The sequence below is a fragment of the Musca domestica genome, unplaced genomic scaffold (genome assembly GCF_030504385.1).
Source record: "Musca domestica strain aabys unplaced genomic scaffold, Musca_domestica.polishedcontigs.V.1.1 181, whole genome shotgun sequence".
NCBI classification, from domain to species: domain Eukaryota; kingdom Metazoa; phylum Arthropoda; class Insecta; order Diptera; family Muscidae; genus Musca; species Musca domestica.
This window is the reverse complement of record NW_026712240.1, coordinates 892,009-908,510: the sequence shown is the minus strand read 5'-3', so window position 1 is coordinate 908,510 and position 16,502 is coordinate 892,009. Positions and strand designations below refer to the sequence as shown.

Genomic DNA, 16,502 nt, shown 5'->3' with positions numbered 1-16,502 from the left:
TAAAAATAGAAGAAGACGTACTTGATATGCGATGTAGCGATCCTATCCCTCTTCGGGTAATTATGGCATTCATACATATACAGGGTGAGATGGAAAAACTGCAACCAATTTCAGACTGCTGTCATTTCTAAGCCACCCATCGGACAGCTTTTAAAATTATTCTAGAGACAGATCATTATATTGTTTACAAGCGGACAAGAGCATTTTGGTCAGAATTTTCCAGAAAAAAAGATATTCGGGATGGAATTCAAGCGTGATAGGGCGATTTCTTTAAATTTGGCTGGAAAACTCCAAAGTGGCTATCGTTAGAGCACTCCAGGCTATAAATGGGAATAAATCTTTTGTGTCTCGTACCATCGCCCGTTACCGTGATACTGGTAGCGTAGCCAGTAGCGACGTCAAGGAAGTGGATGGAAAAAAACAGCAACATCAGCAGAAATGGTTGGAAAAGTAAAGAAGCGACTTGATCGAAACCCGCATCGCAGTGGTCGAAAAATGGCTCGAGAGCTCGTGAACATATCGCAATATTCCATTGGGCAAATATTGAAAAATGAGCTCGGGGTAAAGCCATTGAAATACCAAAAAGCGCAAGAATTTACACCGCATCGCAAAGAAAATAGACTCAAAAGAGCTAAAGAGTTGCTTCGCTTCGCCAAATGTGGTGAACTGCCGAATTTGGTTTTCTCCGTCTCCGATGAGAAAACATTCGTTGTCCAGGAGATTGTTAGCTGAAAATGTGCACCTTCTGTGGGCCACCAAAACTCAAGCGGTGGCCATGGTGATGGCGTGGGCCGCCATAACAGCCGGTGGTCGCTCTCTGCCAGCGCTCATTTGGAATTACTCAGAGTTCTCTTGGAGAGTGGTAGCCTTCAACAGATTTCTAGGTCTATTCCGCAGGTACCAATTCGAAGATTAGCTATATGGGCTTCACTTCCCTCTTGGTAAAGGGTTGAGGACTATCTTACACTTCTGCTGCTCCCGTTGAGAATGCAACACCACATCGAGCCGAAGCTCTACCCGCGATTTGGGTATAAACCACAACCAATGCGTTGCACCCAAAACGGGATCTGTCCATAGTCAAGCTAGATCAACAGATCTAGAGGCCCCTGACGCCCGAGGCCCCGAATAGTCTCCGGTCAGATTTCGTAGTCGAAACTACTACCATTTCTTGCTCCATACACCACGGGACTGGTCACCCAAAATGAGAGAAAATTTAAGGCACGATGAGGGAATAGGACGAGTGCAACACAAGTGCTACACTAATGGAGCAGTCTAATCCCCACGTTTACATGGACGTAGCTTTCTCACTGCGAGGAACGAGGCCTATTCACCTCTTCCGCTCTGACGCTGGCGAACGGCAAACGATTAGATTTGAAAGTGCCCCCGACAAGATCAGAAGGATCTATGATGGTGAGGCAGAGAGTTGAGATTCCCTGTGAGTTCCCAGCACTTGCAGTACCAGAAAAAAGACCTCTGGTCAGATCTGGTAACCGGGTTACTTCCAGTTTCAGTCCCATGTGACTAGGGGACTGATAACTCCTTATGCTGAAGGGTGTATTAAAGCCTTGGGCACGCAAAACATTTTGGCCGCAGACCTTGGACATTCCAACAGGACTCAGCACCATAGCACTTAACATGCGCCACCCAAGAATGGTTACAAAATGAGCGTCCTCGCTTCATTTCCAGCGCAGAATTGCCACCAAAATCTCCGGATACAATTCTGTTGGACTATTGTATCTGGAGTGTATTTTGGAAAGCAAGGTTGGCACTACAAAATACCAAAGTGTCGATCACCTCAAGCAAGCGCTTTGCCGAGGATGGGACAAAATACAAAATAAAAATTATGGCGTTTGACTTTGTTGCAGTTTTTTTTTTAGCTCACCCTGTAAAGGCTAGGACATATAAAAGCTATGACATCTTCCCTGATAACCGTCTTTCCCAATAGCCACTCCGATTTTTTTCACAATTAAGTGTAGAATATTTTTGGGCAGTGGATTTTCCCAAACAAAATATCGGATTTCCCGAACGAAATGTCGGATTTTCCCAAACGAAATTTCCCAAATTTGAAATGTATTTCTGTGGCTTTGTCATGACGCATTAATTTCTTATCTGCCATAAAATATTTTCGGCAAAGTTCAAAATTTAACCTATTGTAAATCAAATGTCGGACATTTTTATTGACCCCCACTTCAGATAATTTAGTCTTATCGGCGGGCGAACTAATTGGATTTCCCTTGATTTGAGGAATATTTGTGAAATTCTATTAATGAATTATGCGGCGAATTATAAAATCGATTTTTTTAATAATTGACAATAAATTTAAAAAAAATATGGGGTACTTGGATTTTTAAGAATATTTTTGACGGTCTAACACATTCAATAATTATGACCTATTTATGGCTAGAGAGGGTATGTATATCATTTGATACGGCCAAAACGTGTCTAGTCGAAATAACGGTTTGAGACCCTAGGTCTCTTTGGAACAAATCCGTCTGTCTGTCTGGCATGGCACGATAGCTCTCGAAGGGATTCGATTTGATCCAAACTTGGTACATCGTAATATAATTGTCAAACTTCTTCTGGAACCTCCTCACACAAAATGTTGATATTTTCAAAGAAAATAATTTACTGCACAGAAAGAGAAAGGATCATCCGCTTTTACTTCAACTTTGCGATTCCAGGTGCGAAAACGGTCTATTAGAGCAAGCTATGGCAAATTTCTTTACGAATATCTCCGAAGTTCTAACAAATCCTATAATTACTTATTTTTAAGAATGGCATTTTGAAAAACAATACTTCTATCGAAGCTATTAAGTGTGGTTATTTTAGAACATAATCGTGAATTATTTTCCTTTAATATCCTTTTCAAAATTTTCAGAGGCACCAATGTAGGTTTTTTTAGGAGCACAGAGTCCTCTATCGCGTTTTCTTTTAAGTATGTAGTTTCAAAGCTCTAAAAGCTTAAAATTATGTGATTATCATCACTATCACATAGGATCCTATGCGGGATTTACCTTGCCGTTTTTATACCCTCCACTATAGTATGGAGGTTTATTAAGTTTTTCATTCCGTTTGTAACACCTCGAAATATACACCCCACACCAGTATACAGACCCCACAAAGTATTTATATTCTTGATCAGCATAAAATTTTATGTCGATTTAGCGATGTCCGTCCGTCTATCCGTCTGTCCGTCTGTGGCAATCACTCTAGCTTCCGAACGAAATGAAGTAGGTTGATAAAATTTTACTCAAATGTGTATTATGACTGCAGGACCTTTAATATGGAAATTGGGTGATGTAGACCCATGTTTTGGTATAGCCGCCATATAATGGTACCTCCCGATATTCGGTACTTTGATGATTTTAGTGACATTATTCACGGGAATTGCTTCAAATTTGGTATTTGAAGCTCGTAATGGGTACTACAGCCTATGACAGAAAATTGACTGTTCAGGTACCGGTCTTTGTATAGCTCCCATATAACGGTACCTCCCGACATTCTGTATTTGGATGATTTTAACGACATTATTCACCGATTTTTTTTATTCAAGTTTCGCACTTAAATATTGTAATGTTTTATGACAAAGGTGGGTTATGCAGGTCCACGTCGTCGTGAAGACCCTAATATTCGGTATTTTTACGATTTTTACAGAATTTTTAAAGGATTTTTTTTTTTTTTTTCAAAGATCGGCCCGGCCGAACTTACAGCTTTTTTATTTGTTTTTTTTTTTCTCTTTTTTTCCAATTTATAAAAAATCCCAAAATATCACGACCTCATGCCTTCCAAAAGAAAACTATTACAAAATATCTTTAAAAAAATATATTTTTTCTAAAAAATTCCATCTAAGATGGAATAGATAGAATAGGAGAAGCCTCGGGTGAACACAGCAGGCCCACCGCTCTCACAACCCAATTTAATGCCAAAGGAGGTGGCATCAATAACAACATTTTCACCACCCTGCTTTTAGACCAATGACCGCCAGAATCTCCATTACAGCTCGACTTCTTACAATGGAACCCAAATAATAGGTGTCTCAGGGACCCTACTTCATGACGGGTGCCTCAATGTAACGCAAGAATTAAGAAATAGATAAGACCTGTCTTTAACCCAGCTGGAGGGCCAAACCAATTCTCCCTCATATGTCGAATATTAACCATCCTCTTGGGTAAAACAGCCGGTTGGATGCGATTATTGAATTCGATAATAACTGGCATTTTGATGAGGTAGATGTCATTGGCCTTGTCTCACCATTTTATTGTTCGTGGACAGTGATGTTCAAGGAGAAGATCCGTTGTTAACTCTTTTCATTGGAGTTGCGAACATCAATGGCGCCCAAGTAAATTGTGACACTATCTATGCCATCGGTTGTTGTTGTAGCAGCTCATACAGCTGTGTTCGTTTTGTTTCCATTTTCTGACTTCATTCAATCTGGTTCCGCCTCTAAGTCCTATCTCAAAAAGGATGCAACCTGTATGGGTTGTGTCCATAACGAGACTGGAGTTAGGCGAGTCGCCTTGGCTGGACAGCGAAATAGGTGCAGCGTGTCATGTGGGCATGTGCCACAAGCTGGGCAGATGTTCTGCACATCGCTGTTAATCTGGGCCCAGTAGAAATTTAGGCGGTTGCACCATCCGGATCGTACGTGAGCCAAAACTACAACTACTACAATAGAATGCTGTCAAAATCCAACAATTCGAAATTAAAATTCCACCACACCCGAAAATGTCTTTTCCGATGGCCAAACTCAAACCAACTTGATAGGGAAATTGACTATCCCTGGTCTATTCGACATTGGTAATGCGTCCCCCGAATTATGATAAAGGCATTATGGGGACCGCGGCAAGACGTTCGCGAATTGTGGAATAATGCCAGCAGAGACCGTAGCCACAATCAAACTTAGAGCTATTGGGGAGAGTTGAAGACTTGACAAACGCAATGTTTTTACAGTTGAAGAAACTTGGAAATTTTTGCCAAAAAAATGAACTGAGTATTGTACGAGGTGCAGTGGGCTTTCCCCATCAAACTTATCTCAGCAACCGGCCAATGGTGGAAATTATTGATAACTCATTGGTAATTTCGAACCGAATCCAAACTAACATTACTCTTGTTCGATTCTTTATCAGTGGGAAAATGTGTTTGGTATGCCTCGACGGGAAAATACCAGAGCACACCGCACTATGCTTATGTTTTGCTGCCACTTTTTTTTTTGGATATGATAAGATCAATGCTGTGGTAATTTGCTCTGCCAAATTTTCAAAATTTCTCCAACTATAAAAACCCTGCAATTGCAGCAGAAACATCAGTCAATTCTTCAACTTCAACCTTCCACAATGAAATCCCTAATTGTTCTAAATCTGATTGTGGCCACGGTCTCGGCTGGCATTGTGCCACCAATTCACGAACGTCTTCCTGCCATTCCAGTAATGCCCCTGCCAGAATTTGAGGGACGCATTACCAATGGTGAATTGGCCAGGGCTGGCCAGTTTCCCTATCAGGTGGGACTGAGTTTGGCCTTTGGCGAAGATACTTTCTGGTGTGGCGGTACTTTGATTTCGAATCGTTGGATTTTAACGGCTGCCCATTGTACAGATGGCGCTGATGGTGTCACAATTTACTTGGGCGCCATTGATGTTCGCAACCACAATGAAAAGGGTCAACAACGGATCTACTCCTCCAAATCGTACATTATTGTTCACGAACAATGGAATGGTCAGACAATGGCCAATGACATCTCCCTCATCAAAATGCCAGTAATTATTGAGTTCAATGATCGCATCCAACCGGCAGTTTTACCCAAGAAGAATGGTCAATATTCGTCATATGAAGGAGAATTGGTTTGGGCCTCCGGCTGGGGTAGAGACAGTGATGAAGCCTCATCTATTTCTCAATTCTTGCGTTACATTGAGGTACCCGTCATGAAGCAGAGTACCTGCAATACCTATTATTTGGGATCGATTAGCGAAAAGATGATTTGCATCAGTACCAAGGGTAAGAAGTCCACCTGTAAAAAAAAAAAATTTTCACTAATGTTCTTATGGAAGGGGTGTGGTCTTTGATATATTTCGAAAGTCGTATAATTCTACAAAAAAAACTTTCACAAGAGGAAAAAAGGCAACCTAATATTTTAATAACTACCTACATCTGAGAGAATTATTCTCATAGTTCATGATATTTGGGAAAGCCAAGAAGTGACCGCGATTATCATTCACTTGTGAATGCTCGACACATATAGAGCTTGCTTTTCATCAAAATCGTCATACCAAAAAGCTGAAAAAGCCATGTGACCTTTTTCTTCACCGGAAATATCAGTAAAATCCAAGAATGACTAATGGCTCTAATAGCCCTTGGAATATATTTAGAAAAAAAAATAATATTGTAAAAGATTTAATGGTTATTAATAGTCCCTACATATTATTTAAAAAAAATCCTCGAATAGTGAAAAAAATATACCCAGAAAAATATATTTGAAAAATTCACGATTTGTGGCTCTTATGCTCCACTAATAGTGGAGGACCGCTAGGACCATTTAAGTTACAAATTATTGTTAAAAATTTATGATTAGTGGCTCTAATGACCTTTGAAAAATATTCTTAAAAATCCATGATTAGTGACAATTAGTAGTCCTTAAAAAAATCTTAAAATCCACAATTTGTGAATATTGAAAATGTATTCTTGAAAATCCACAATTGTTGGCTCCGCTGTCCAAATTTGTGGCTCTCATAGTCCTTGACAATAATAATCTTAAAATCCACGATTATAGTTCTTAAAAACTTAAAACTTAAAACAAGAACCTCCAGATCTCCTGAACATCCTCATCCTGTAAATCTGAAGGTTCTTGAAAAAATATTTTTAAAAATCCACATTTTTGGATCTAATGGCCGTGGAAATATGTTCGAAAAACTTTATAGTCCTTATTATAATAATCTTAAAAATCCGTAAGTGTCCAGTCCTGGAATAATGTTCTTGAAATCGACGATTTGTAAATATTGAAAAAATATTTTCAAAAACTATTATTGGCTCCGTTGTCCTTAAAAAATAAATATTCACAATATCCTCGTCTTGTGGAGATCCTTGAAAAAATATTCTTAAAAAATCGTGATTAGTGAAAATATATTCTTGAAAAATCCAGGATTTTTGACTCCATTGTCCTTAAAAAATATTTTTTAAAATCCAAGATTAGTCCTGGAAAAAATACTTTTAAAATCCTCAATTATAGTCCTTAAAAATATTCTTGAAAATCCTCTTCTTGTGGATCTAGAGGTCCTTGAAAATTCCTAGTTTTGTTGCTCTGACGGCTTAAAAAAGGCCTTATAAGCATTGGACGGGGAAAGGTATTAAAATTTTAATTCTTCAAAATTCATGATTAGAAGCTCTGATTTTCCATGAAAAATATTATTCAAAATCCTTGATTAATGACTATTAATGGTCCTTAAAAATATTCTTAAAGTCCACGATTACTGAATATTGAAAATATATAAAACGACAGATTGCTTCCTTAAAAAAATTTAAAAATTCAAGATTTGTGGTTCTTTTAGTCTTTGAAAACATAGTTCTAAAATCAATGATTATAGTCCTCAAAAAATCAACGATTTTAACATCCAAGTCATGTGGATCTAGAGGTCATTGAAAAAAATATTTTTAAAAATCCATGATTTCTTGCTCTGGTGGTCCTTGAAAAAAATATTCTTAAAAAATCACGGCATTTGGATCTAATGATCCGTGGAAAAGTATTTGAAATACTCCACGTTTATAGTCCTTGAAAACATTTTGTAAAAATTCGGTGCTAATAGTCCCTGAAAAAATATTCTTAAAAAATCCAAGACAGATTTTGAAAAAATATTCTTAAAAAATCCAAGACAGATTTTGAAAAAATATTCTTAAAAATCCACGATAGTGTCTCCAGAAGTCCTAAAAAATCTAAAACTCCAATGGTCTTAAAAAAATTTTAAAAACAAATTCTACGATCTGGAGCTTTGATGGTTCTTGACAAGTATTCGTAAAAATCCACGATTTGAGGTTCCAATATTGCTGGAAAAAAATATTTTCAGTATTTTTGATTATTGTTTCCAAGGGTCCTGAAAATAATTTAAAAAAATCTACGAGGCCCTGTAGTCTTTGAAAATTGTTCAAAAAATCCATGATTTGGGATTCTACTAGGTCTTGAAAAAATATTCCTAAAAATCCACGATTAGTGCCTCCAAAAATCCTAAAAATATTTAAAAAATATCTACCATCGGGAGCCTTGATGATACCTGGAAGATAATATTAAAAATCCTCCATTTAAGGTTCCATTAGTTCTGGAAAATATAATCTTAAAAACCCATGATTAGTGTATCAAAAAGTCCTAAAAATTTTTTTCAAAAAAAAAAAATCACGATCTGATGCCCCGATGGTCCTTAAATATTATTGCTAAAAATCCACGATTTGAAGTTCCACTAGTCCTTGGAATAAATAATCTATAAAATCCATGATTAGTGTCTCCACACGTTCTGAACAAAATATTTCATGACCGGCTGCCCTGATTGTCCTTGAAAATTATTCGTAAGAATACATTAGTCGAGGTTTCTCTAGCGCTTAAAAAATAATCTTAAAAATCCACGATGTGGGGTTCCATTACTTCTTGAAAAAAATATTCTTAAAAATCCACGGTTATAGTCTCCAGTAGTCATAAAAAAACATTTTAAAAATATGCCACCATCGGGGCCCCGATGGTCCTTGAAATTTTTTCATAAAAATCCACGATTTGAAGTTCCACTAGTGCTTGAAAAAATATTCTTAAAAATCCACGATTGGTGTCTCCAGAAGCCCTAAAAAATATTTAAAAAAAAAACTACGATCGGGGCCCTGATGGTCCTTGAAAATTATTCGTAAAAATCCCAGATTTGATAATCTTAAAAATCAACGATTAGTGTCTGCAAAAGACCTAAAAATATTTAAAAAAAATCTACGACCAGGGGCCCCGATGGTTCTTGAAAATTATTATTTGAGGTTCCACTAGTGCTTGAAAAAATACTTTTAAAATTCCACGATCAGTGTCTCCAAAAGTTCGAAAAAAATATTTAGAAAATTCTACGATCTGGGAAATAATCTTAAAACTCCACGATTTAAGGTTCTAATAGTTCTTGAAAAAATAATCTTAAAAATCCACAATTTTAGGTTCGACTAGTCCTTGAAAAAATATTCTTAAAAATTCACGACACTATCCCCCAAAAGTCCTGAAAAATATTTGAAAAAATATACGATCGTGGGCCCTGATGGTCCTTAAAAATTATTCATAAAAATCCAAGATTTAAGGTTCCACTAGCCCTTGAAAAATAATTTTTAAAATCCACGATTTGAAGTCCTACTAGTCCTTGAAAAACTAATATTAAAAATCCACGACACTAGTCAACAAAAGTCCCAAAAAATATTTGAAAAAAAATCCATGATTTGAGTTTCCACTAGTCCTTGAGAAAAATTTAAAAAATCCTCGATTTTTAAGTTTTTGCTAGACCTTGAAAAATAATCTTTAAAATCAAAGTGTCTCGAGCCACAAGGATTCTTAAAAAAATACTATTGGTAGCTCCGATGGTCCTTCAAAAATGTTCTTTAAAATCCATCGCTTTTTTTAATTTTCAGATTTTAATTAATTAATTAAGAAGTAAATTTATTTTATTATAAATTTAAGTCCTTACAGCCGTTTATGCAGATCCGTACCTTATCGCCATTGGTCGAAGCAAAGGTAGTATAATTTAAATTCCTGAATTCTCACACCTTGTGGTTTCTGAATTACAGCAATGTTCATTTCATATAGACAGTTAGTTAAATCAAACTTGTAGCCAGCTCCCTCCTTCGCCCTTTTCACCACGATTATGTTACGAATATTACCACCCATCCCCTTGCCGAAGATTTGTGAAAAAAGCGTGCTGAAGCAATCTTAATTGCCTGGAATTGGTGATAAATTTTTCGCCACATTTCAAATAACCATCAATTAAATAATTGCCCAAAAAAAACCACAGGCCCGAATTAATTTCTGGAGGGAGAGAAGGGGAGGAGGTTTAGGGGTTTCTATGAATATTATGGTGAGAAAAATGCCATAGTTTTTCTCACACAATTACTCAATGGGCCACGCCAAGCCAGACCAGACCAGCGCAACACGCAAAATAGCATGAAAATACACTTAAGGCGCTGCTACTGATTAATGGTGGTGGTCAGTAAATGATAAAGACGCACGAATTTCGCATATTATGTATGAATGAGAGGCACACAGACCCACATAGTCCGAAACTTATACACAGGCAAAACCCCTCCAGTGGCGAACAATGGTGTTTTGTTGGATACATGACTGAATGATTGTCTGATGATGCAACCTGTCGAACTACAATGCACTGCAGTGCGCCGCCCTGCTCCACTCCACTCCGCACTTGGACTGATTTGATTTCATTTCTTCGCCAAATGGAATGGGAAAAGTCGCACAGTTAATTCGACAACGCAGCGATCAGATAATTAAGAAAGCTGGTGGACAGTCGGTGTGCAGACCCCTCTGCACACCTTCGGCGAGTGTTGGAAAATGCTGACTAGCTAGCACTAGCCAGCCACACTGATGGCTCCAAAAGTGGTCTATGGAATTTTATAAAAGCAAATGCCGCAACCGGACTTGGCTTTAGTTTGGCGAGAAGCGCGCGTGCCTAACAAACAGTTATTAAGTTATCAGCCAGCCAAGGAAAGTGAAACAAACAACCGGACAAAAAATAAAAACAATTAAAGGCAAAGAAATAAATTTTTTATTGTAATGGAAACTATGAAAAAACCTCCAATGGAATATGTAAAATAAAGAAAAAACAGAGGAAGACCGAACAAGATGAGACAGGTTTAGTGAAACAAAAAAAAAAATAAAAATTGTAACCAAAAGAGAAATTCTGAAATCCAAAAAAAATTAAAAATTAAACAAAAAAGTATCCCCCGCTTACAAAATGGCAAAGTGTAACCCCTTATGGTATCACTTACTGGCCCTCTACTGTGTAATGGGTCTGGGGAGAACTAGCCTAGCCCTGGATTGGAATAAAGTGAAACCCATGTATTTGGTGGCCATGAATCCGAAACCCACCAACTCGGCCATGCACGATGCCAACGATGATGAACCGTTGGTCCTGAATCTAGAAACCGAACCCATGCCCGATAATGACATTACCAAAGAAGCCATGAATCGTATATTTGGTGGCAATGAAGCGGATAAATCCAGTTTTCCCTATCAAATTGGTTTCCTGCTACAGAGACCCAAGGGTCTTTATTGGTGTGGAGGATCCTTGATATCCCATGAATTTGTCCTGACGGCGGCCCATTGTGTGGATATGTAGGTGGCAGGAGATTTATGATTTGGAAAAGTGAACGATTTTTAAAATTAATTTTCTTCTTTTTATTGGCGGTGTTAAAAAAGGGCCTCCCGTGCTTTGGTGTTTCTGGGCGCCCACGACATCAAGAATCCCGATGAACCTGGCCAAATACGCATGATGGTCTATCACCGTGATTTCTATATATTTCCCACATGGAATCCTCGCAAGCTCAAGGATGACATTGCCATAGTGCATTTGCCGAAATCGATAAGTTATAATGGTAGGTTGAATGGAGTTTTTTTGGGAAGGAGAGAAAAATTAAAAACCAAACAAAAGACGACCAGAACTATTACGAAAAAAGGCAGCAAAAAGGGTAAAAGTTTGGATACAGGGATTATATTCCCCAAGGAAGAAAATCAAAAAAAAGTCAGTTCAAACATTTCTATAAAATCTGAAAGTCTTTAGAAAACCTTGAGAGAAAATAACAAGTAAAAAAATAGCAAAGTTCGACTGGGCCGAACTTTTAATACCCTCTACCATTTGGAAGGAACTCGAAAAATTAAAAAAAAAATTACGTCAAAAAATACGGCTCAAATAAAAATGTATATAAGGGCTATACGAAGACGTGATGTTGGATAAGTAATTTCTCTGTCATAGGCTGTAGTAACCATTCCGAACTTTAAATACAAAATTCGAAACAATTCCGGTGAATAATGTCTCTAATGTCATCAAAATACAGAATAAAGGCAGGTACCGATGTATGGGGGCTATACGAAGACGTGGACCTACATAAACAATTTTCAGTCATAGATTGTAGTACATATTACGAACTTCAAATACAAAATTTGACGCAATTCCGCTAAATAATGTTGCGAAAAATCCAGAAAATACCGAATATCTCGGGGTAGCGTTATATGGGTGCTATACTAAAACCTAGACCTATATAGACAATTCTCTTCCAGGAGATAAAGTACTAGGGGAGAATTCCTTAGGAGGATTTTTAGACTATTCTATTAAAAAATGTGGCTTAAATCTCAATACCGAGTATCGGAGGGGGGATACTATTGTATGGGGCCTATGCAATATCGTGGACCTATACAGAAAATTGCTTTTCAGGGGGTAAATTATTCACCGAGAACTAATTTGGTGGATTTTCAGCCTATTCTATTGAAAAATGTGACTAAAATCATCAAAATACCCAGTATCGGGGGACCTTTATATACAGTTCTCCTCCAGGGAGTAGGATACCCACAAAGAAATCCTTGTGTAGAATTTCAGACAATTTCATTAAAAATTGTGCCTATAATCACCAAAATATCGAATATCGGGGGTACCATTATATGGGGGCCATTCGATATAGCCCATCTTTGAACTTGACCTGCCTGCAAACAAAAGACACATTGGTGCTAATTTTTAGCTTCCTATCTTTATTCGTTTTGACTCTAAAGTGATTATAACAGACGGACGGACGGACAAGGCTAAATCTTAGAATTTTCATTTGTGGATTTTCTTAAAACCCCGATTAGTGGCTCTAACAGTCCTTATTCTTAAAAAATTCACGTCTGTGACTCTGACGATCATTGAAAAAATATTCCTAAGAGACCACGATTAGTGTCTCCAAAAGTTCTAAAAAATATTTAAAAAAATCTACGATTGGGAGCTCTGATTGTCCTTGAAAATAATTCATAAAATTCCATGATTTGAAGTTCCACTAGTGCTTGAAAAAAATATTCTTAAAAATCCACGATAAGTGTCTCCGAAGTCCTAAAAAATATTTTAAAAAATCTACGATTAGAAGCTCTGATGGTCTTTGAAAATTATGCGTAAAAATCCACAATTTTAAGTTCCACTAGTGCTTCAAAATTTCTGAAAAAAATATTTAAAAAATTCTACTATCGGGGACCCTGTCCCGAAATAATTCATAAAAATCCATGATTTGAGGTTCCAATAGTGCTTGAAAAAAATATTCTTAAAAATCCACTATTTATGTCTTCGGAAGTGTTAAAAAATATTTAGAAAAAAACTCTACGATCGGGGACCTCTGATGGTCCTTGAAAATTATTCTTAAAAAAATCCACAATTTGAAGTTCCACAAGTCCTTAACAAAATAATCTTAAAAATCCACGATTTGTGCCTCCAAAAGTTCTGAAAAAAAATATTAAAAAAAAATTCTACGATCGGGGGCCCTGGTGGTCCTCGAAAATTAGTCCTTCAAAATCCTTGAAAAATATGCTCAAAAATCCACGATTAGTATTCCCAAAGAGCTTAAAAATAATTTTAAAAAAATCTGCAGAACCTTCGTCCTATTCCTTAAATTTCAGGATTTGAGGTTTCACTAGGCCTTGAAAAAATAATCTTAAAAAAACACTTTTTTTGTTTAAAAAATTTCAGATTATAGCTTCTGCCGGATTTAAATGAGCAGTTGATTAATTAAGAACTAAATTCGGCAAAATACCTACTCCCTACTGCCTTCTACGCAGATCCTTACCTAATCCTCAATGATCGAAGCAAAGGTTGTAAAATTATAATTGCTCAATCCAGACACATTGTGGTTCGAGAATTAAAGCAATGTCCATTTTAGATAGAACCCTAGCCCCTAGTAAAGTCAAACTTGTGACCAGCTCCCTCCACCTCCTCCCTTTTCACATCGACTATGTTACGAATTTACCAACCATCCCCTTGCCGTAGATTTGTTAAAAAAAAATCCAAAATTGTTACGAAAAGGACGACAGAAATGGTACTAGTTTGGAGGCAGGGATATTATTCCCCAATCGCAGAATAGTCAGCCAAAAAATGTTCTTTAAAATATTAAAGACTTTGGAAAACCTCGAGAGAGGGTTAAAAGGGATTTTTACCAGAGACTTCATTTTTATACCCTCAGCCATGTGGCTAAAGAGGGTATATATCATTTGATACGGCCAAAACGTGCCTCATCAAAATAACGGTTTTAGACCCTAGGTCTCTTTGGACCAAATCCGTTTCAGGACATCTGTAGCCGATCTAGCGATGTCCGTCCGTCCTTCCGTCTGTCTGGCTGGCTGGTGCGCACGATAACTCTCGAAGGGAGTATCCGATTTGATACGAACTTGGTACATTGTAATATTATTGTCAAACTTAGATCGAGTTCGGAGATGGGCAATATCGGTCCACTCCTTCTGGTACCTCCCCCAGAAGGAATGGACCGTTATTTTCAGAGAAAATATTTTACTGCACAGAAAGAGAAAGGACAATCCGATTTCGCTCCAACTTTTCAAATCCTAATATTTGCATTAATGCTAGGTCAGGTGCGAAAATGGGCAATATCGGTCCACTCCATCAAGTACCTCCTCCACAAATGTTAAAAATTTTAAATAATTATAAATCTTATGAAATATGATGCAAGTGTCCGATTGTCTCTAAATTATACACATCGTAATATTTTCATTAGCCCAAGGTCTGATGTGAAGATGAAATATATCGGTCCACCCCTTCTGGTACCTCCCCCACAAAGGGTCAACATTTTGAGTATCCATAAAGCTCATAAAACGGGAAATTAACATCCGATTCCATCGAGACTTGGTACATCTCAATAATTCCATCAATACAAAATTTCTCATAAAGATAGTCGTTTCGGCCCATTCCTTCTCGTACCTCCCCTAAATAGGGTCAAAGTTTTGAATAACCAAAACGGTCATAAAAACAGAAATAAGCCTCCGGATCTCTTCATATTTCACACATCCCATTATATCTACTAACATAAGCTCTACTGTGAAGATAGTCCACTCCTTCTGGTACCTCCCTTCTGGTCCACTCCTTCTGGTACCTCCCCCACAAAGGGTCAACATTTTGAATATCCATGAAGCTAATAAAACGCGAAATTAACATCCGATTCCATTAAGATTTGGTAACTAGCAATGTTTTCCAAAACAAGATCTGTTATAAAGATTGTAGAGATCGAACCATTCCTTCCCTTCCTGGCCCCACAAAGGGCCAAAGTTTAGAATAACCGCAACGATCTAAAATTTCGAAATAAGTCTCCAGTTCTCTTCATATTTCACACATCCCATTATTTCTACTAACATAAGATCTACTGTGAAGATGGGATATATCGGTTCCCTCCTTCTGGTACTTCCCCCACAAAGGGTCAAAATTTTGAAAGCTCATAAAACGCGAAATCAACATCCTATTTAATTCAGACTTTGTACATCTCAATATTTCCATCAACACAAGATCTGTTATAAAGATGGTAGAGTTCGGACTATTTCTTCTGGAACCTCCCCCACATAGGGTTCAAGATTTTGAAAATCAAAACGCTCAAAGAAAGTGCATCCCTCTGTCTTCAAATTTTACACATACAAACATTTTTGCTAATGCATGATCTCTTGTGAAGATGATATATATCTGCGAACCCCTTCTGGTACCTCACCCACAAAGGTTCACAATTTCCAATATTTATATCTGTCATAACTTGTGAAACAAGTCGTCAATTCGTTTCAACTTGCTACATCTAAATATTTCTCTTAACCAGAAATCTGACTTGAATTTGGAATTTATAAATTCGCATAAAATTGGATATAAATGTTCGATTTTCTTTTAATTTTGCCTGTACCAATATTTTTATATGTATTAGATGAAATAGGAAAATGGAATATGTGGTACCTCGCGCAAACTTTTAACATTTTCTACAAATTATCGCATACCGCATATAAAGTGAAGGAAGCAGTCGATATAGTTCAAACCTGGCACGTCGCAATATTTGTATCGTATATATTTAGGTCCGATACGAAATGGTCAATATTGACCCATTCCTTCGGAGCCTACTCCATAGAGGGTCAACAACTTGAATAATCATAACAAATGTCAAAACATATTTAAATAATCGAATATTTATTACCGAATAATTATTTTTGTTTATTCAGTTTTAAGTAAACTATCGTTTGCTAGGCTATCAAAAATTAACCCACCTTCCTCTCTAAAAAAAACCGATTTAAAATCCTAACCCATCTCTTTGTTTTAGAAAGAATTCAACCGATACAATTACCCAAACGAGACTATGAATATCGGACATTTGAAGATAAACTCGGGGTAGCATCCGGTTGGGGTCGCTATGCGGCGGGGGTGCATGCCATCAGTAACGTACTACGCTATGTACAACTACGCATCGTCAACGGCAGGACATGCAAAAATAATTTTCCGCTCTCATATCGT

The 16,502-nt window shown here is 37.2% G+C and overlaps 1 protein-coding gene across 1 annotated transcript; it reads left to right on the top strand.

Moving 5' to 3' along the window:
* The first annotated feature begins 5,324 nt into the window (after positions 1-5,324).
* On the top strand, positions 5,325-13,729 carry LOC101896190 (chymotrypsin BI-like). The gene is made up of 4 exons (XM_059121052.1): positions 5,325-6,006; positions 10,939-11,335; positions 11,420-11,595; positions 13,707-13,729. Exons 1-4 carry the CDS (start codon positions 5,334-5,336, stop codon positions 13,727-13,729), a joined length of 1,269 nt encoding a protein of 422 aa, XP_058977035.1. The 5' UTR covers positions 5,325-5,333.
* Positions 13,730-16,502: the final 2,773 nt, after the last annotated feature.